The 22721-nt window shown below is 31.1% G+C and overlaps 3 protein-coding genes across 3 annotated transcripts; 2 read left to right on the top strand and 1 right to left on the bottom strand.

Annotated features, from left to right (window-relative positions):
• Window positions 1-1774: 1774 nt before the first annotated feature.
• HELRODRAFT_109431 (hypothetical protein) lies at window positions 1775-9333 on the top strand (the record flags this gene model as incomplete). Its single annotated transcript, XM_009013651.1, has 13 exons — window positions 1775-2062; window positions 2747-2890; window positions 3670-3750; window positions 4482-4656; window positions 5133-5188; window positions 5332-5409; window positions 5701-5819; window positions 6385-6574; window positions 6683-6802; window positions 7749-7847; window positions 8093-8329; window positions 8453-8635; window positions 9008-9333. 13 exons carry the CDS (start codon window positions 1775-1777, stop codon window positions 9131-9133), a joined length of 1896 nt encoding a protein of 631 aa, XP_009011899.1. The 3' UTR covers window positions 9134-9333.
• Window positions 9334-12216: 2883 nt separating this feature from the next.
• HELRODRAFT_190373 (hypothetical protein) lies at window positions 12217-14796 on the top strand (the record flags this gene model as incomplete). Its single annotated transcript, XM_009013650.1, has 4 exons — window positions 12217-13068; window positions 13150-13261; window positions 13989-14159; window positions 14366-14796. 4 exons carry the CDS (start codon window positions 12217-12219, stop codon window positions 14758-14760), a joined length of 1530 nt encoding a protein of 509 aa, XP_009011898.1. The 3' UTR covers window positions 14761-14796.
• Window positions 14797-14846: 50 nt separating this feature from the next.
• Window positions 14847-22231, bottom strand: HELRODRAFT_167931 (hypothetical protein; the record flags this gene model as incomplete). The annotated part of the gene is made up of 16 exons (XM_009013649.1): window positions 14847-15332; window positions 15570-15704; window positions 15835-16083; window positions 16372-16535; window positions 17270-17418; window positions 17624-18380; window positions 18484-18685; window positions 18898-19009; window positions 19109-19202; window positions 19268-19401; window positions 19573-19811; window positions 20152-20344; window positions 20456-20670; window positions 20782-20902; window positions 21338-21435; window positions 22106-22231. 16 exons carry the CDS (start codon window positions 22229-22231, stop codon window positions 14847-14849), a joined length of 3474 nt encoding a protein of 1157 aa, XP_009011897.1.
• Between the last annotated feature and the right edge of the window lie 490 nt (window positions 22232-22721).

Raw genomic sequence — 22721 nt, 5'->3', positions numbered from 1 at the left:
TTGTAAATTTGCGCTTAACTCCTCACGCATTTGTCCATTCAACAAATCCGATCCAGAGAATACAAACTCGAGAAGTATATGTTAATCTTTTTTTTTACAAAGTTCGATTTTGTTTCCGAGCATAATTTTGCAGTTGGCTAATTAATGAATTTCTTATATAATTTTTGTGTAAAATTTTTTTAAAAATTGCAAACAATTTTATTTTAATATTTATATTAAATTTTAAATAAATTTATTTCGTAGTAATAAGAAATATAAGTTTTAAGAAAAAAATCCTTAAGTTTTGTAATTTGTTAGCTGCACTGCAAACATTTTTTTGCAGTTACTATCTTGCTTGCTTGATTGAAAACTTGGATCTTTCCATTTCTCCATCTGCCTGACTTGGTTATTGAAGTATTGGTACTGTGTGTGGTGTGGTGATAAGGAGGTTAGCTTATTTTGCTAAAACAGTGGGTGTTTGTAAAATTTGTGATTTTTCAGCTTGACTACCTTCATTATAATAATAATGATAATTGTTATTATTATATTATTATCATGAACTTTTTGCTTAGCGTGAAAAAAATATAAATTAAAAAATAATTAGTTTTTTTATATAAGTATAATTATTATACACTGACACTCTATATATATTATATAACATAACTCTACTCTGCTTATTCATGTAAAATTTGGACAAAGAACAGAGAAACACAGATTAGAATTATTTGAAATGGAGTTTTGGGGATGTTTATTGGGAATCAGCCAAAGGCTAAAGGTTACCAACTTGGAGTGGTAAAAGTATGAAAAGTAGGACTCTCATTGGACATATTTATAAAATGCTAATGACAAGCTAATTAGAATGGTGCTAATAAGAAAAAGAAACTGGAAGAGAAAGGTTGTCTTGAAATGGATGGATGACATTACAAAATGATTATGGAAATTGACAAAAAACATGGGTGCTGTCAGTTATTAGTGTCCTTTCAAGTTAAACTGTATCAAATCAATGATATATTCATTCAGTGAGTTTGGCATTTATGTTTGACAGATAGGGTTTATTTTATATTTTATGGCATGCATGTGTTTCTCCATATAATATACTTTATGTGTATGCATGTAATACATATACCTAAACATACAGTCGAGCCTTCATACAACAAACTTGATGGTTCATGGAAAAAAATTTGCTATATAGAAATTTTGTTATATAGAATTTGTTCAGGAAAAAGTTCTATTTTCCTTAAAAGGTGCTTATATGCTATACATTTGTGAAAAACAACCTTTTAATCATTTATTTTGTTTCAACAAAAAGTAATAATACATAGTTTAATTGTAAAAAATATGAAAAATAACATTATGTAATATGTGTGTACATACTTACATTATATGTATACAAAGCATAATACGTAAAACAGTAATGCAAAAATATAACTTACAGTTTACTGTGTTCAATTTGTTTTTTTTAATTTTCAGCTTTTTTTTTAACTTTTATAAATTTTATTTGTCATAGAAAAATTATTTTCATTATAAAGAAACAGCTTTATATGTAAAATGCCAAGGGACATAAAAAAATGTTTGTTGTATAGAGATCTTTGTTGTGTAGAAGTTTGTTATAAGTAGGTCTGACTGTATACACATCATGTGTAGTGTACTGTGCACCTTAACCTAGTCAGGATAAAGTGGAAGCCAATCAATATTAATATGAAGGTAGTCAAAAGAAAAATTTGAATGTTAATTTTTGGCTAAATAAATTGTGTTGTTAATAATTAAAATCAATCATTTTTTAATAATTTTGCAGATGAATCAAGCCATTTGCAAACGGAAGTCTGATCCAAGAATATTACAAAAATTATGGACGGTTATAAATAATATTCGTCTTCAAAAGCAAGTTGCTAATGTGGAAAGGATTGTAAGAAGCATGGTGAGAGAATATGATATAAAGAGCTCAGAAGTGGAGGACCAGCTTCAGTTTGGTGTGGAAGATGAACTGATTGTGGCCTACAAGGCAGTCTCACAGAAGGGGTCAAATGCTGGCTTGGAACAGGATGGATTCAGAATCAGTTCATTTGAAGAAGTTAATGAACAGGTCTCAAATTCATTTTTAAGTTTCATTTTAACTGTATGTTAATTGTCCACAAACAGATTTACAAATATGTAACTCGGGTACATAAAACATTTTTAACTCAAAAATTGGTGTTTCTTTTCTTATCTAGTCAATGTTTCCTGATTCTAATTTAATTACATCCTTAGAACTGCATTTAATGTACCTACGTTGATTATGTCTTGCTAAAGGATTTTTTTAGTAAGCCAATGATGATATTTATAGATGAATTTAAGATAGCTATTGAATTTAAGTAGTTGTAGATGTTGATGTTTAGGTTTTTGGATTTAGTAAGACTGAAACAGGTTAGAATAGAGTTTTTAGAATAATGTTAACATTTCACTTCCAATGCATATCAGTGTCCAATTATTACATTCTTCCATCTTGTAGAGCAAATTGTAGTACTTGTTCAAGATAACATATGGAAATATATTTTATTTTATTATCACTCATCTTTTTTAGCTCACAAGATTATTATTCCTAATTAACTAACTGGTTCTGCTACTGCATCGATTTTATACATTTATAAAAATAGTTTTGCACATGAGAAACATTGAATTAAATATAATGTTAGAATAATAAAAATGACATAATGCCAATGCTTCAGTTAGTTTAAATTTGTCATGTATCTATGTTCTCGTGATTTATTTCAATTTATTTTTAACAAAGGAGAAGCCAGATCATGATTGGTACTGTTATGATTGCCACAAGGGAGGTGAAGTTCTTGATTGTTCTGAATGTTGGCGAGTCTACCACGAAGGTTGCATACATGAAGAGCTTGGAGATGAACCCTTTGTCTGCTCCATATGCAAAGTAATCCTATCAAATGTTTGTTGAAGGTTGTGTGCCCCAGTGCAGTGATTTTATATTATCTTTTGTGAAACTAACTTACTGGCAATATGATTAAAAAGTGATCATTTGGTTAACCTTAAAATTTTTTATGAGCATTTTCCAAGTATCCGGTAATTAATGAAAAATTTAAATGTCAGGAATGCTAAGTAATTGAATTTGAAAAAGAGAATATTATGTTAGAGAGCCAAGTAGTCTAGTCAGTGTGATCATTATGTTGTTGTGTATGTTGGTAGTCTGGTCAGTGTGATCATTATGCTATTATGGTATGAGGCTCTGCAACAGCTTCTGTATATCTGGTATCATAGTTGTAAAATTATTAATGATGTTACTAATTTTAATTTTGAAAAATTTTGAAATGAATTGCAAAATCAAAATGATGTTATCTTATGAAGGAGTTAATGGTAACAGATTTTATTATATTTGTTGCATGCTAGTATGTACTTGTGTTCTTTTTAGATATTGGAATATTTCATTAGTGTACATTCAACAAGTGGAGGAAAGTAGTTGGAGCATGACTGTGTAATAGAAATTTATATTGTCTTTTTGTTTCATATTGCCTTCATAATAATCTTGTTGGCAGCAAAAGTTTTGTTTGAAATTATCATAGCATTGTGTTATCTTTAATTTTTTATAGTATATTTGATCTTTTCTGTTTCTAATTTGTATCTAAATATTTTTTTTCTTATTCATTTATGATTTTTTTTCTCAATTAGATAGAAGTAAAAAATTGTTTGATACAGGATGTAAAGAAGCAGACGAGAATGAAGAGGAAGGAGTTGAACAAGTTGCTGACCTTCACTGTGGTTCGCTTGAAGGACAAAGTTAGTCAAGTTCATTTTCAGGCCTCCTGCTTTTATTAATTTTTTATGATTATAATTATGCTTATTCAGTTATTGTTAATGTTATTATTATCTTTGAAAATTTTTTATAACTACATATCTATATCATCAAAAGTAAAATGCACATGTTGGTTATGGCCTACCTACCGTAGATATATTATACTTCAGCCAAGTGATTGCTTCTAAATTATTTAGTGTCACAATAATGTCTGATATGAATTGTAACATCCAACATATGTTGGATGTTGGTTTGAAAAATTTTAGTAGATGAGTTTGATTTCAGTTAAGCAATTTTTCGCTGAACTGATAACCAAGGAAGTTCATTCTTCATGTAGTGATAAATGCAGCAAGTTATAAGCTGCAAAGTTCAAAACCGATTGAAGGAATGTTAGGTGATGCTTGTTAATAATACCAAACAGAACAGAGTTGCATAAATCATTTTGATGCCAACAAGGCTGTTTACCAAAGTTTCTATCAGCCCTTCGTTTCATCCGTTCTCATGTAGTTGATAAAAAATCTTTGATAGAGCAGTTTTATGTGATCTATAAAAGACCTGCGTCAAGAATGACGACAAGGTCAACAACTGTGTCCTTGAACCCATTCAATCACTGTTATCTGCCACATTTTAAATTTTATTATCATTCAGTTTCAGTTTGTCAGCTGACATTAACGGTCCCACTGCCTGTATTAATGGTTTTTTTTATTGTTGACAGTCCAAAGAGCTGCACTTCTTCTGTGGTGCTGATCAAGGCCTGAACAGATTTGTCTTCTTCTACATGGATCTGAACATGATGCAAGAGAAGGCGAACAATCGCAAATATAAATATTTGGAGCAGTTCTATGCTGACGCCCTCACCATACTCCACAACATCTTCATCTGCTATGGAGGTTTGTACCAGCGTTACTTTCAACTAATTTTGCGCTGTTACATATCATATCGTTTATAATGGGCTTAATGATAAGCTTCTCTATCTAGCTGCAGCAATTCAGTGTTATTTTCTGATCTGTTGGGATTCATAAGTTTATCATTGATAATTTGCTGCTTCTATTAAATTGTTTTTATTTTGTTGATATTTTATTACACGATTGGATAATTTTGCACTTGAAACATTCATGCTGACCAACAGCTCAGTCTTTTTTGTGTTTCAGTTTTAATAGCGTGTTTGTGAAATTTATTTTTAAAAATTTTCAAATAAGCATGTCAAATTCTAGTTGTTATGTTCACATTTGTTACTTTGGGGTCAGCGTTGGTCATTTGGTAGGCTGTTAGAAGTGATATTTGTTGGTCATTTATTCAAGTTGGTTGAACTTTTATACAAATTATCTGTTTTATCTTTGTAGAATTTAATTATGTTTATTTTCAGATAATGGAATTTTGCCACATTTGGCCAGGGTTATGATCAGAGATTGCAAATATGATGTAACTTTTTGTTTATTTACTTAATATAACTATAACAAAAAAATTGTCAGATATTTTCATTTGTGAATTATCTTGTTTTACTTATGATCTGCTTAATGGAGATTATATTTTTCACTTAAATATTCATAAATTTATATTCCAAGTTGGATGAAATAAGGCAGTGCAAGGATTGCTACTTTCACTCAAATGCAAAGCCAAAAGATTGGTTCTGTCAGCCGTGCGTGAGTACAAAATTATTTTTTATTATTAATTAGAAGGTGTGGAATTAGACAAAATTATTTTTTACCGAATTCCAGCTTTTACCTCCATTGTCAAAATTTGTGTTGATTATTTTTAGATCAATTGAAAATGCATATTTGTATTATATAATTCTGTAAAAACCATTTTTTTGTTGATATTATCTTACACTAATTCTATAATGTGGATGTTTCAACTTTGTTTATTTATAATTAGTAGAATGCAATAGAGAGATTATCTTAGATGACAGTGATGGTTCAAATTTAAAATGATAGAGGCCACGACATGAGCTGGTATTTGCCAAGCAAAAGGGCTTTAGTTACTGGCCAGCTAAAGTGATCAAGATATTGCCAGAAGGTTATGACGTCAGATTCTTTGGATCTCAACACCAGAGGTTTGTTAGTCATTCATCTTCCTTCTCTTAACTGGTAATAAATTTCTATTCATTGAAGAAAACGTGTTCCTACTCTTATGATGATCACATCATTGCTTATATTATTATTATCATCTTTCAGAAACATTTGTTCAAAATATTGTAAATGCTTTAAAAAATCAATTAAGAATAATTGAATTAGGGTGCCTTGAATGATTGAGTGGGATGATGTGGTAGGTTTGCACAGGCTCCCAGCGTCTTCTATGCTAAATTTATCTTAATCCTTGAGTTGTAATTTTAATGAATCAAAAGTGAAGTCTTCTGGTGAAATGATGTATCCTGTTTTTTATTTCAATTTGAATTAGTTTTAATCATTATATAACTATTGTTGCTATTTAATCATCTTCATCATCGTCGTCACTTTTAAGTCATGGTCGTTATTGTCATTCTTTTATTCATCATCATTGTTGAGTTTTAATAATGGATTCTCTTTATTCCCACTTATTAACATTTTTTTTCTCTTTATTATTTTCATATGAATTTTTTTATTCTATTGTCAATATCATTTTGCTCTGTCTACTCCCAGGGCCGTCATACCTGAGAACAACATCAAACCAATTGGAACCAATCAAAAAAGTTTGGCCCTGAAACGAACGATGGGTTTCACGAAGGCCATGAAGGAATTGTCGCGCCACCAGGAACTTCTCGAGCAGATGGGAGACCAGGATGAAGCAGATGATCAGAGCAATGGTGAAAATGACGTTGATGATGACCAGGTCTGTTCAGTTAGCATCTATACAAAATAGAAAACATTAGTTTCAGAAAATTGAATTTTAATTTACTTGTTTTTATTTTATGTTGATGTTATTTTTTACAAATGAAAGGATAAAGATGAGCCAATTGAAAAAATGCCCAAGGTCCACCACAAAAAATTTCATAAGAAACGCCACTCTGAACAGACATCTGTATCCTCTAGTTTAAAATCTAACAACAGATGCTCCTCCGTTAGTCTAATTAATTAATTATTAGTTATACAATATTTTTTCAAATCTATTTCCTAATTATTTAATTAACGCTGTGAGTCAGACACCTAGGTTTAAGTTGTTACAGAATATTTTATACTTCTGAGATGGTCAATTAATGTTTAGGTGTAAAAGTGTAAGCTTATTGAGCCGTTTGTTGTAAGGCGATTGAAATAGTGATTGTTAACTTAAATGTTATAAAATTTTAAGTTGCTTGCTATTGCTTGGCCGTCTCCTCAAAGTCTTAGTTAGGCTGAGATTTTTAGATTTATGAAGTAAATTTGCTTCATTTTTTAGAAAAATGCTTTTAGAAATTTGCTAACATTTAACTGGAAAAATTAGTAAAATGAGGTTGAAAATAGTGCCATTAACATTAGACTTCTTATTGATAATAATGTAAATGAAAGTTGTCCAGAAGTGTGATGGTTCAGGAAACTTATAATATTCTTGCACTGTCTACCTATAAAATATATAATAACTTTCCAAATTTGCACATTTATGTACAAGTCTCAATCTAATTATTTCACAAGTATTTATTAAACGTACGATCACCTTCTCGTTCTCACTTTTTCTTCATTCCTGTTAAACACTTTCACACTAAATCTGTGTTTGCTTCTTCTAGTCCTAGAACTCTCTACCTACTTCTCTAAGTACTTCTCCATCACTTACGAAGTTCAGAACGGATCTTAAGACTCATCTTTTTATAAGATTCATTGAAAAGCGGTTTCGAACATTGCGGAAATGCGCTTCAATACAAATCGATTGATTGATCGATTGATTGATTGATTGATCGATTGATTGATTGATCGATTGATTGATTGATTGATTGATTGATTGATTGATTGATTGATTGATTGATTGATTGATTGATTGATTGATTGATTGATTATGATTATCTCTAAATCTCGTTTATGTAAACACATGTAAGTTGGGACAGTTTGAAGACAACCACATGGTGACCTCGAGTGAAGACAAGGTCAACACAGATCACAACACATCTAACGCTTCTCTTCGTTCCTATAAAAAAGTTTTTCTACATCATTAATTTTTATTATTTATTTTAAAATCATTGTTTATTTACGAATATGTTGTTTATGCATTTAATTGTTATTTAAAGTTGCTTTCAACTTTTTTCTGCGACTCAACATTGATATCATAATTTTGATAGAATTGCATACAATATGATGTTAGCAAACTGACGGCAGATTCCTACAGAGATTTAAATAATAATTACCTGATTAAAATTACATATCAACCGATCATGGCATGCAGCTGGCATTGGGAGTACGACTTCCAACAAAAAGTACACAGACCGAGGCCAGCAATTTTGATTTTCTTGATATTTCATCACTCCTGCCGAACGAACCTTCGTCAGTGGCATGCACGGGTGAGCCGGGAAAGTGCGAATGTGAGGTGAAAAATAATCGTCTGATGAGAGAGCTGGTGGAAAAGCTGGAGAGGAAGCACCAACAAGATAAAAAAGATGCCCTCGATGAACTTGAAAAGAGGGTTCGTTTCTTCTTTTACTTTCTGGTTACATCTTAATCTCTTATTGCAAATTAGGCGGTTTTTTATTTATATCTCTCATTAATAAATGTTTATAGGTGTTTTAAATGCAAAATTACGTTGCAGTTGTGGAAGGAGTCAAGTGAAGAGCAGCAGAAAGCTTTGAATCGAGCTATGACCAGCCAGCAGAGGGAGATAGATAGGATTCAAAATCAGATGGAGAAATTGAAGGAAGAACATGCGGAAGAATTAAAACAACTTTCCATCAAACATAAAAAAGAAATTTCTTTAGCTAAGAAGAAACAATGGGTTAGCTTAAAATTTTGTTTTGATATTTGCTATCACTATTACAAAAAGATATAAGTATAAAAAAGTATTAAATGTCAACTTTTAAAATTGACTGAGCAATTTTGTGGGGAACGTTTGATTACATCTCAGTTTTCATTGTTCTCTCTGAATCTACAAATTAATCAAATTATTTAGATGAAGACTTTCATGAAAACAAAATTATTAAAATGATTCGTAGAAACTTGATAAAAATTCAAAACATTACGCAACTCAATATCATTCAAACACAATGCAACGCAACTACCTGTTATAAAAACGCAAAAAAAACGCAATCATTTGAAATGCAAACTGACAAGTAAAAGTTACACCAACCCGACGAAACAAACAATTCAGTGTTACCACTGTGAGGAGGAGGCCATGTACCACTGCTGCTGGAATACGAGTTACTGCTCCATCAAGTGCCAGCAGGATCACTGGCACACTGAGCACAAGAGGATGTGCAGACGCAAGAGAAACTAATGCTGCAGAGAAGGATGCTGGCAGTGATGATTGTAAGGATGGGTGGATGATGCTGTATATATTCTGTCGATGACCACTATTATGATATCAAGTATTGGTAATGAAATTGCAAATGATCAGTCTTGCGTTAAAAGGCATTAATGCTGACATAAGTAACAGTAATGCTAATGATGCTGATGTGCTTGTGTTTGTGTGTGTTGTGTATGTGTTGTGTGTGTGTGTAATAAAAATAAATTGAAAATAAGATTTTAATGAATTAGCTCAGTCACTGTTTTTAAAAATTAGACTTTAATTCTTATTTCGCCCAAAGAAAAAATTTTTACTTATTATTTTTGGTTTTATCTTTGGATAGTCTAATTTATTTTATAACTATTAAAAAAGAAAATTCTTAATACTTGTAAAAACCATTAGGTAAGCTATTGATAACTGTTTAACATGATGCACTTTTTATTTCGGTTTAAATGGTGTTTTAGTTTTTTCGTATTTCTTTATTTAAATATTTGTTTATTTTCATTTGTTTTAATGTAAATGTAATTGCTGATATGAACTGGAGGCTGACCTTATTTATTCCTAGTTGGCATTACTAACAGCAGACTTATATTGTTGATCAAGGAGACTCACTCATTGTATAATTATTATCCATCTGATAGTTCTTTTCAAAACATTCATCCGCATTTTTTCGTCTGTCTCGTTGTATGTACTTAACAAATTTGCATCTCCGTCTCAATTAGGAGAGGTTGCTGCCTGGTTTTTGTTTTTCAGCTCTCGTTCTAATCACTATTCTCGATAATGTTATTATTATATTGTAATTGTTATTATTAATAATAATATTCATATTATTCATATTATTATATTATTATTGTTTTTGTTGTTCTCTTCGTCTGAACCATGATTGCATTCAAATATGTTACTGCTAGTTTTCAATGTGTGAGAGTTCGTGTTATCGCCGGCTAATCTGCATACCACTGGTGCAAATATAATCTTTCATTGCTTTCCTCGGTATGTTGAAATGTAATAGATGCACACATTGGCGTGACAATATGATCACCGATGAATTGATTAACCCATCTGTGCCACATAAGTTTCATGTTCTTCGATATTTCTACATTTATGCATATTTATTACATTTATCGCTATATTATTTTTTCTCAAGTTGTGCAGCTTGTAGCATACTGTTTGCAGAACCCCACTTAATGATAAAGAGTTGTTATGCAGCGTTTATTAGGCTTTAATGTGGAAAGCTGTTTTTTCCATGTGCCACTTCTGCACTTTGTTTTGTAACGTTCATCATCCAACTTTGATTATTTAGTTGTGTACCAGGATTATCATGGTTGTTCAAGCATTAACTTAACCATGCTTCCATCTGTTAACCACTTCAAATTATTCATTTAAATAGTTTTATTTATCATTGTAATGTAAATTTTGATCATTTGTGAAACAGTTCGAATTATCTTCATTGATGTTAACTAAGACACTGGCAATTTTATTTAATTGAGTTTTTCCATTTATCTGTTTAACTCGCAAATATTGTGCTACTCAACATTTGAGGAAATGGTCCTGCTTTTTGGAAATTGTATGTAGGTAATAAAAATAATTGAGAAATTCCAATCATTTGAAATCATAAGGTGTTTTGTAAGAAATGTTTTCAATACTCGTCGCTGAATCATTCGATCCTCTTCACTCAACGTTCTTCGCGTTTATGTTGATTGTTGCAAAGAATTTAATTTATGCGTTTTTATAATTTGATTTTGGTTTTATAAAGTTATTTGATAATTTTCTTATTAAATTTTCTTATTTTCCATGTAAAGCACATTTTCAAAGGAGCACCTTAAATTTCACGCAAACATTTCCCAGCTAATTTACGTGTGTGTATATAAAGCAAAAAATGTATTTCCCATGTTTTATAAAGACTGATTGAATAAAACTTGTATTTGATGCTTTTTTGCTGCTGCAATGAGCAAAAAATAAATTCTGATAGTAGAGATGTTATAGTTGACTGACAGTATTCACTAACTAACATATGTCTTATCCACTCCACTTGTCTAACCGCTAGCGCCAACACGGGCCGCCCGGGTAGATATCAGTGAGATGGCTATGCCTTTTCTTCCTTAACTCGAACTGAAAATGTCCTATCCTATCCTAATTATAAGCTTCACCATAGGAAATATCAAATAGAATGAAGTGTAGATATTGGTTGCGATCGGTTATATAAGTAATATACAAAACATAAAACATGACGATACAAAAAATTAAAACATTTCGACATTAGTTTCTGTTTATATAGCTCAGTTTCGATAACAAAATTGTCGTTGAATCAACTGGAATGTTTATAAAAAAAAATTTAAAAAAACTCATTTAATTTTTTGCGTGAGATGATGTGGAGGTAAAGCTGACAATGGTGGATCTAGGGGGCCGAGAAAGGCTTGGCCCCCTGTTGTGAGCATTATTTGCATTGAAATTTTTATACCAGTAAAACTCGGTTTTATGTACAAAATCGACAAAAAACAGTCGTCAGCTTAATTTTTGCCATACTACAACAAACCTTGGCCCTGTTAAAATTGAAAAATTTAAACATTTTCAAAACTTTGGCCCCTCCCGGTTAAAATTGTCAAGATCCGCCGCTGAAAGCTGATTTTATTGCATGAAGTCCAATAACTTAAAAGCGGCCAGTAGCAGCAAAGTTTGAAGCTGTGTGCCGTGTTGTATGTATTGTACTTAGAATTATTATTTGGGGTTAAGGTGGTTCACTTGGTGATGTTTTGCATTGCGTGCAGTGACCGGGTTCGAATATAACAAATAGATCCTCACCTATCATTCTTCATATGTGATTTGAACCTAGGAAAAGTGTAATAAACCTTCACCCTTTTTAAACCTTTAATTAATTGTACGCATAAGTTTCGAATAATTATAATTTTATATATAAGTATATGGATTGTACGCAATCGAACATAGATATATAAATTACGGACAACTTTTTGATTTTCAATGTTTAGGATTAGTTGAACGATATAAAGTTTCTGATCTTCTGTACACTTCTTGGCTTAATTACTTTAATTTTTCTTTGACGGGTGCAAGTTTGCAGCATGTTTAAATTTAGTAATACGAGTTTAAATTTTTTCTGTCGCAAAGCGGTTAAAACCAGAATTGACAGTTTTATTTCGAACCCCTCAAGGACTTTGGCATGTAACCAGCAGAGCCAAAGCCTCTCAACCCTAGCAAATCCTACTGACCCATCTGTATCTGATGTGTCTCATGTTTCTCAGGAAGAAGAGTCGTTGTACCCCCCTATTAAACCAAAGTATCCTGCGGGTAGATGGAAAAATATAAGTGAGGAATCTGCATGGAAAATACATGAAATTTCACATAGTATTCTTCAAATACCCAAAGCTAAAGAACGTCTGGAATTTTTAGCAGGTGAAGATGATAGAACGCTGTGGCTTGTTGCACCGTTAGCTCCCAGGCCTAATAATTTAAGTTATCAAAAAATCCTCACTAAATCACACATAATGCCCGATTATCCAAATTTGCTCAAATCAGTAAACGTGAATGGGGACATTCTTAGTGAGAGCATGTCTTTGATAGATGACCTTCATCACTTGGAAAGTATTTCTGTGAACCATGGCTACAGCAAATTATCTAGGACTATAAATCCAAACTTTGATGATCAACATTTACACAACTTCCTTGTTTCATCTATCAAATCATTAGTTGCATTTTTAAGTGGTAAAAATGAACATTTATTGAGATGTGAAATTGATGAAAATGTTAGAGTTGAATCATTTTGGAGAGTGACAGGGTTTGAAGGGGATAAAAAAAGTTGTGATGGTTCCTGGGATATAGTCAAGACAGTGAATGATATTGATGCAGGAGTCTTACAGTTCCAGTACAGACACAATGCTAATTTACAAATCAGAACTGAACTGCCGCTAAACCAGGTTTAAATTGATTTGTCATTACATGTATTAAATATTATGCAACCATAACTGAACAATATCTAAAAATTATTAATTTCATAGTTTGTGTCAATGGATGACAACACTTGCATCGCACAGGATCCATACATTCCCATGCATGCTCCTGAATTTGTAGGGATTAAATCCATCAAAGATAGGCCAGTCAATGTTTCTGGTTAGCAAATTTTGCATTCTGTTATTAAATTAAATGAAATACAGTATTTCATACCATTTCAAACTTATTAACTTTTTGCTTTTTATGAAAATAACTTTGGTTAGACATTAGTTGACTTTTAAATGATGCTTTCCTTAACTTGCTAAACTAGAAGACTTTCACTGTTCACTTAGAAAATTGTTTCATTTTGGCAATGCATATAAAATGATAACTGATTCTTTAATGGCATTTTCTAAAACTTTTATCAAATGTTTTTCAATGAAACATGAATGTTATTTAATTATTTTTTTGAATGTCTAACCAGGTTATTGCTGCTGCTTGTTATATATAAATTTTAAATGATGATGAATCAGTTGGTTTAGATATATTCTAGTAAATCCTTTTCACGTAGTGAAAGTGATTTAGAAAATTGTTACCTACTAGCTTATTTCAAATAGCACAATATCAATAGAAACCTGCAAGTAAAATTTATAAAATGTGAAAATTTTAATGATTTGATGCTCGCAGAAAAGAATTTTTGGTAGGTGATGATCATAACTATATTTTTTAAAAAGTCACATGTCCCGCATCTGTAGGTATAAGGAGATGTTGAATATAAAGAAAGATGTCTTGAATCAATTTACAGATCAGTTTAAAAACTATTTTACTAAATTTACTAACAGATTTTGAGGTTACCATTTCAATTAGTTTGTACAGAACTCTTATTCGTGATTATTTTATTTTGTAGGCCACTGGATAGGCAGTCCATGCGAGTTCACAACGTGTTCTGTTCACCTGATGCCAAGTCAGTTTGTTGATAAGTTTCTCGAATATGGTAGTGAATATTTGAGGGAGGCAGAAGAGCTCATGGCCCTCACAACAATGTTTGGCTCATGTCTTGCTCAGGCTCACAACCAAGGTGGGTTTTCTCCAAGGCATTTGCCCATTTATACACATTATGGCTTGTAATTCGTGCATCAAATATTGAAAAGAAAAAACATAAATGATTAAATTAGATTAATTTATTAGATTAAATTATTGTATAAGAAAAAAAATAGCCCGATTTCTTTCTAACTTATGTTGTAAGCATGGAAGTGTCATGAGGCTTGTAAATTACATTTCCAGGTTTTTGTGACATGCTGGATTTGACATATCCGATAACAACTCAAAGCGTGATAGTTAATAAAGAATATGTAAGATTTGCATGCTACCAATTGAACACACTGCAAATGTGGAATGACGCCAACCCTTTACAAAACCTCATGTGGATATCAGAACCAGTCAGTATGCTTTCCAAGTCATCAGATAATGCCCAGACACTCAGTAAACAGTTTGTAGAATTCTTGTTAAGATCGATTCTTATCAAGCCTCACGATCGAGAAATAAACTTGAGGCCGTATCTTCCTGATGAGGAATCTCCGGTTAAAACGAAATTTACAATCAACTTCAAAGGTGAAAAACCTTTTGAACACCCCGTTATTGGCAGGTGGCAATATCCAAAGCGCTCTATATATTTTTAATTTTTTTATTTATTTGATTAATAACTGAAGTTTTTAAAATAAATTTTAAAAAACTGTTTTTGGATTTCAAAATATAAAAAATCGTATTAATCACGACATTTATCAGCTGTTTTTAAAGTAAAACAATAAATACAGTCATCTCTACAACCGACTACGATTACACCTTCGGCGTAGCAAGGCGATGAGAAAACTTCGGAACATAAATTGTATGTACATATTATTGTGCCATCAAAGGTACTTATTATATATACACAGCCTTTGATGCTGCAAACTGCTAGTGTATTGACTTCTTCAGTGATGACTCCACTGTTCGAGTTCTCGTTTCTGACACTGTCTGAATATCTTGTGTCATCGTTTAATTTAGATATATCAAATAAGCAAGGCGTACCATAAATTTCAGAGTCCAACTTGGACTTCCAAATCGTTGTTCCATTTTTGGCATTGATGCAATGTAAATAATGATCGTATGAGCCAATGAGCAACATCTCACCACATTGTTCATCTTCGTTGTTCAATGATGAGAATGAAATGGCAGAAGAGAAGATGGGACCGTTCGTCTCGTACTTCCATATCTTGTTTTAATGTGTTCAAATCATCAATGTTATTTTTATATAAGATTATGTGCATACGAGTGATCATAATATTGTAAGATGAAAATCTATTTTATAAGTAATTGCAACAATGCTAGTCTAGAAACTTGCCCAGTAAGATATTTCATGAATTAATAAACAAAAGAAAAAATGATAGGGATATTTGGTTTGCCCATGGTACATAAATTGTTGAACCAATATGCGTTTACAGTGACTTACGATGTTGTGCGTTCTTTTATCGATGGCGTAGAGAAACCCATCCACACAACCTACGACGTAAAACAGTTTTGATATAATTAGTGATGAAAAAATAGGCTTTGCCAGATTGACTCTCCAATGTACCTTGCCTGAGGTCTGAAAATTAAAGTTTGTGGTGGTTGTTAAATGCGAAATTTTAGCAAAAATCATATTAATTGGAGTTGCAAAACTCTAAAAATGTAATAACCGCGTCTAGACGGCAAATTAATCCAGTGAGTGTACATACAATCACTCCATCTTGTTTTGAAACTTTAGCATCGTCTCCGCCCGCAGTATTACAATCTTCATTTCTTTTCTCATCAATCTCACTACTGGCACTTAATTTTAACCTTTTCGCATTGGAGTGGGCATCAAAGTGGCGGTTGTCATCTTCAATCTTTCTATCGATCTCTTCATGAATTTCAAAATAATCAATGCAGGGTGAAGAGAATATGCTACCTTTCTGCAAGTCAACACTCCACACGCATCGTTCATTCTGTTAATAACATTAAGTTTTCACAAAATTATTCGTTAGTCTGTCAACTTGTGGTAATTGTTAATGTATTCACTTTTACTTTCATTCATTTACAAAGCAGAATGAGCAGTATCTGAGAGGCAGTAGCAAAATTTTAAAAATTACAAAAGCATTTTAATCACACCTATCTCATATTCATTCAAGGGTCACCAATTTACCAGCAGAATAATTCAAGTAAATTTTGTTGAAAATATTGTACATTTACAAAATTTAAATATTTAATAAAATTAAAATAAATGCTATACAAACGATGATGTCAAGAGCATAAAGACATCCATCGTGAGATCCAGTATAGACGATGGCATTCCTCACATTCAAACATGGTGAACACTTTACAGAATTGCCAGTTTTAAACTTCCAAACAATTTCACCATTTTTTGACGATATTTTGTAAACGTTTCCACTATAGCAAGCTTTTTAAAAGTTAAGGTTTAATAAAAATTAAATGTTTAATTATCCAATATTGTAAATGATAAGGGTTTGAAAAGTGAAACTAGAGGTGGTCTACAAAATAAAGTCAGAATGTGTCAAGCAGGAGAACAGGTGAGATTGAAACTGAATCGAGAGAAAACAGAAACCACGTTGTTTCATCCAGATAAATCGCAAAAAGAGCTGGCATAACAAGATTAGGTAACAGAATTTGTCTACTTGGGTAGTTTAGTCACATGGAAAAAGTTAAGATATCAGCATTAGTTCAAAGCAAAATGTGCTTCAAGCGTGTGTTTTTGGCACATACGCGTGTGAAGCCTGGAGCGTGAAGGTGACAGGAATGTGCTTGATGGCATTTGAAATGAAGTGCAATCGGTGAAATGTGAAATTATAAATAAAAAGTAAGAAACAGAGTTCGTTTTGAAGAAAATATTTATCAATCAGTAACGAGAAAAATGCCGGAACTGTTTGGCAAAATCTTTATAATGTGTGATGACAGACTTATCAAAAAAATGATGTAAAATAATAGTAGATAGAAGTGAAGACATCGGAACACTGGTAGGAAAGGCAAATGATAAACATGGGAAAAAATGAACAGGTCATTGGTCACTAACGAACAATGATATCCCAAGAACAGATGATAATTAATCGACTAAGAAGAACAAAATAAATATCTTATAAAATGTTATTATATTTATGTGTTCAAACAATTTATCACCTGTGATAACGTAATCTAAACAAAATGATGAACAAGCAGATGCTTCGACTCTATCATCCAATTCAATAAGCCAATTTATTGAACCGGTGTGCAGATCCAAAGAAACAAATTTGTGTGAGTGAGAACCGATGTACACTGAACTACTAAACCTGTTCGCATTGGTAAAATTGACAAGCGATTATCATTGCTTCAAAAATTGTTCTAATTATTAACATTCTGATCAGTTTGAAAGCCTATGACACTGAACCAGTTTTTATTAGTATCTCAACAAACTATAAGCACTAAAAAACAACATCTGACACAAACAGAACATCATCAGTTGAAATAACTAAATAGCAAATGAATGAAAATAACTTGGTAGTGACTATGAGTGGAGATGCATCCACACATTTTTTGATGTTGTATGACCACGCAATGGTTAGCTTCAAAATGTTACGTGGCAACTGCAATGATTCCTTTGTTGTTTTGAACTTCATCGTTTTATAAACACATAATCGATTATTACTATTATTATTATTATTATTATTATTATTATTATTATTATTATTATTGCTGTTGTTATCGTCATCATCATCATTATTGTTATCACCAGTTTCATTGAAATAGGCAAGTTTTATAAGTTTTGCACATCTGCTTATGATAAAAATGGGCGAATTTTCGTCACTATTTTTATTGTGATGAATTATTCTGTTGGGTTTACAATGATTATGATGAACAACATTTGTGTCACTTTTGAAAAATCTTTCATCCATTGAATCCGTAGAGCCAACATTCCTTTTCTGATAACATTGTACAACGTAATATACAACATCTTGCATACATCTGCCACCCAACAACATATCCAACATCGATTCTCCAATAAAAGTGAACTTTGCCGAAATATCTTTAACAATGGACAATGCCAAGAGAGAATCACCTCCGATTTGGAACCACGTTTTATCGTTGAAGTAATTTGAAAGTAAATTACTTTTCAGAACGTTAAGTTTTTCAGCGCACTCAGTTAGAAAATAATCAGTAACTTCTTGCAAAGATGAGGATGAATATTTTAACATAGTTGCCGTCTTCATGTAATCCATATACAATAATTGCAGCTTCTGCCTGTCCACTTTACCTATAATAAGGTAAATAAATAGTTATTAAACATTGAAAATTAATTAAAAGGCATTTTAAGTAATTTAAAAATAATTTTCTTTACAACAAAACTAAAAACGGACCATGTTGAGTTAGAGGCATGATGTTAACACAAACAACGTCGTCAGGAATGTAGTGGGCTGGCAGCCAATGACTAACACATGAATAAACACTTTTTATTATTTCTTCATTTTTAAACAAAATTATGGATTTCTCAGTAGAATCGAAGGTTTTTTCATGTTCGGAAAGCTGATTCTCATGTGATGATCTGATGAAAATAACCACCTGACAATTTATATTTGATGCAATGGCAGTGCTTACATTTGACAACCTGCATAAAATCTGTAAAGAAACGATTGAGGTCCAGATATTAACAAAACCAAAAAATGCTATTTCAAGTATGAATAGATTTCGTCGTTTGCAAAAAAGTTATTTTGATCATTTAATATAAAGCAACAAGAAAACTTTAAATAAAAGCAAAAATGAAGATTACAAACAGGTTCAAATTCTTGAAGATTCAACTTTTTCCCCATTCTCTTTATGACATCGTCGCACCTGCCGATGTAGTACATCTTGCCATTCACTTCCTGGACAACATCCCCAGAGCATCTGCAGCATTTATTTCCTCTTTACATTTACACTAGTTTTATACTAAGAAAATATATATAGCCAGTTAAAAAGGAAATAGCAAAAAACATTTGATGAAACCTCGTAGTCAGCACTTGTGAAGTTGGTTCCGTGCTGGATTCACTTTTTTCAGTGGCTATATCATCGTCAACCCAACAAGTTCTTTCTTGACCACCTACAGATAACAAAGTTACCGATAAATGTTATTTTATGATTCTTATTAATATGAAAACATCTAACCTATCCATAAAATGCCTTTCCTGTTTGATTTAGTGTCCTGGCCATAATTATCTTGGTTTGTATCTTCATCAAAATTTCTTATCTCAAGAACTGTCTTGTCCAGAACATCACCTAACTCAACTTCTTCGTCAGTCCTGTAAATATTAAATAAATTTATTAAAATGAAAAAAAGCAATTATGCATATTAAAAATTTATCAAATTCTATGAATAACAAACAGCCTGAACATCACCACACAAGACAAATTCAAGTAGTTTGATTAATTTGATCGATAGATTGAAGCAAAATAATGCATTGGAACTCAACTGGAGATCAGCTGTATCAATGCCCATCACCTCATGGCAGGTGGCCCAGCATGAAACCTCTGTTATCCCATACAAATTGAATATTTTCGTCCTGTTCCCTTCATGTTTCCAACTTTTTAAAGTTGATCTCGAGGGACACTTCTCTCCTCCTATTGCTAAAATTCTTAATTGTGAAGTTCCTGACAGCAATGTAGAATTGAAACTTTCAGGTTTCATTGTTGAAAGCAATGAAGGGGTTGCCTGTAAATATAACAAATATGTATGTACATTAACGTCATGTGCAGCAAACACATTAAATATGTATGTGAGTTCTTTCACATTGCAAAAATGTTTATAGACATAAAAAACAAATATATCTATATATACACAAACATATATTTAAACAAGTATGTTAGTATAATCAAAATAAGTTTATATTGAGGACAAAAACATTTTATGCAAAAAATTTAAAAAAAATAATTGTGAAGAAATGGCAAGAAAATGTGAAGAAGGATTATCTATGTGTTTTACACTTTACATTTTACATTGTACATTTTTTACACTGTGAAAATGGTTGAACATGAAATGTAAAAGCTGGAACATGTAAAATGGTGATCTTGTGCCTGTCCACCACCATTGAAAGCAGCTGACTGCCATTCCACCTGATTGGCTCTTCAACGACCAGCAAACATGAGCCACAGTACATTGATGTGAAGATCTGTACATAACTTGGGTCAAAGGTCAGTGGTGAAGATAGCAATATGACATCATCAGAGGTTTGCTGGAAGATTTCACTGGTTAATTGATCATGTAAATATTTAATTTGTTAATGTATATTAAAACCAATTTGAATATGTGAATAGAATGAAGTTAACAATAGTTTTCTCAGAGTAAAATAAAAGTACCTGATATGAGTGATGTTTGGAATAATGCATCTGTCAGGAACATAAACTATTTTAGGTTCTCCAGTAGAACCAGATGTTGTTACAATGTAAGCCACTTCGTTCATGTTTTTAAAACAATTTACTGAAGTATCTTTGGAGAAGATAAGTAAGTAAGCATCAGTGCTCTTGAACTTTTCAACTTTCACATCGTATGTTTTTTTCAACAATTGGACAATCTAAGTGATCATTTATTTTTTACAAAACTCATCATTAAACTTCTTACCAAGTTACACAAAATGTTTTAAAATGGTAAACAAAAATTTTAACAGTAAAACATGAAAAATGACTTCGGCAGAATCTGTAATGCAGACAGTGAATCCTATTTTCTCCTTTAGATGAGAAAATCTTTCTTTGGCCACAACATCTCTTGGATTCATATAAAAAAATGTATGTTGCAATTTCAATACTCTGTGTGAAAATAAGTTTCATAATATTTAAAAATTATTATTACTGCTTAACAAAATAATCATTCATACTTTTTTGTTTTGTTTCATTGAATAAAAGTAATTTGATTTGAGAAAAAAAACTAAAAATTTATTATATAACTATTGAGCATATGATGTGATTTTTTTGTTTTTGTCAGAATTGCAAATTATTGTCAGCATAGTGAATTTAAAATTAGGACAACCAATAAAGTGTTTTTTAAAAAATCTGTGAATAAATCTTCTATGTTAAAGATAAATTGGTAAACCTGTTAGTGTAAACGTTAAAAAATTTCAAGATTTCATGAAGCAACCTAATGTTATTTATTAAAAATTGTAAAAAGCAGGAACAAAAAGTTTTAAACAAAGTCATCACAAAATGTATTACAATTAAACATAGCAAAAAAAAGGAATAACCAACCCAAGTAAGACTGTTATCACATCAACTCCAGACTTCATACAAACCATAAAAACAAGGTGCTGATCATCTGCTAAATAATCTCCCAGATCCACCACAAACTGAAATGATTAAATTAAACACTTTAGTTTGATTGAATTATTGATTTAAAGAATGTTCAACAATACTAATCATTAATAATTAATATTAACCATAATAATATCATAGTTTATTTGAACAAGTATGTTTTAATTTATTATATTTCTTATAAATAATGTAATTGTAATATCTTCTTATCTAACCAAACTATTAAAATAAAAATCTTATCCCATCCTATTTAATATATAGTGCATCCAAAGATATAAACAAAATGCTAATAATGATATTTCAATATGAGTATCTTTAAAAATTAAAAAGTAATGCATGAAATGAAGCTGAAGTAACAATAGTTTTTAACATTACTGTCATTACATTATTAACTGTTAATGATTAACATTAACCAATGACTGCATGCAACTTATTGTCTACCCATAACATAATTATAAATTTTATAATATAATAAAAGTTCTTGATATTTTATCAACAACATCATTGATTTTTTTTATTTTAATCTTTAATGATTACTTAGACATTATTATAGGACTATTCACTCAATAAATCTATCAATGCTGCCATCCACATTATTTAATAATTATAAATTATAATTATTTCATCATAATTATATGTACTAAATATTAATATTCATTCACACACACACACACACACACACACACACACACACAGAAAACTCACCTGTTCTAAAAAAATTTTTAAACGATCATAGTTAATTTTCAAACATCGAGAACCGGATTCATAGCAAACAGCTGGTCTGTCGGCTTTCGAATGGAAATTCTCTTGAATTAGATCCCACAACCTCATGATTTCAGCTCAGTAAAAAGTAAACAAGTTAGAATATTTTTGAAGGTTAGACTAAAGCTATAAAGATTTTTATGAGCCATTATACTTCATATATATATATATTTATTTATATATACAATATTCTAAAAATTCTACCGAATGTTTGGCGTTTTTCGACAAGTCTTGAACTACATTCTTTTTAACATCTAATTCTCGAGAGAGATGGATTTAAACATTATCAGAGAGAAATGGAGAAGTCACACACACACACACACACACACACACACACACACACACACACACACACACACACACACACACACACATATATATATATATATATATATATATATATATATATTTATATATATATTTATAGAATATTGTAGATATATATATATATATATCTATATTGTAGATATATATATATATATTGTAGATATATATATATATATATATATATTGATAATAGACCATAATTTTTACAATATTCTATAAATTCTACCAAATT

Source organism: Helobdella robusta (assembly GCF_000326865.2).
Source record: "Helobdella robusta unplaced genomic scaffold HELROscaffold_12, whole genome shotgun sequence".
Taxonomy (NCBI): domain Eukaryota; kingdom Metazoa; phylum Annelida; class Clitellata; order Rhynchobdellida; family Glossiphoniidae; genus Helobdella; species Helobdella robusta.
Note: the sequence above shows the minus strand (reverse complement) of the source record. Positions and strands in the feature narration are given on the sequence as shown.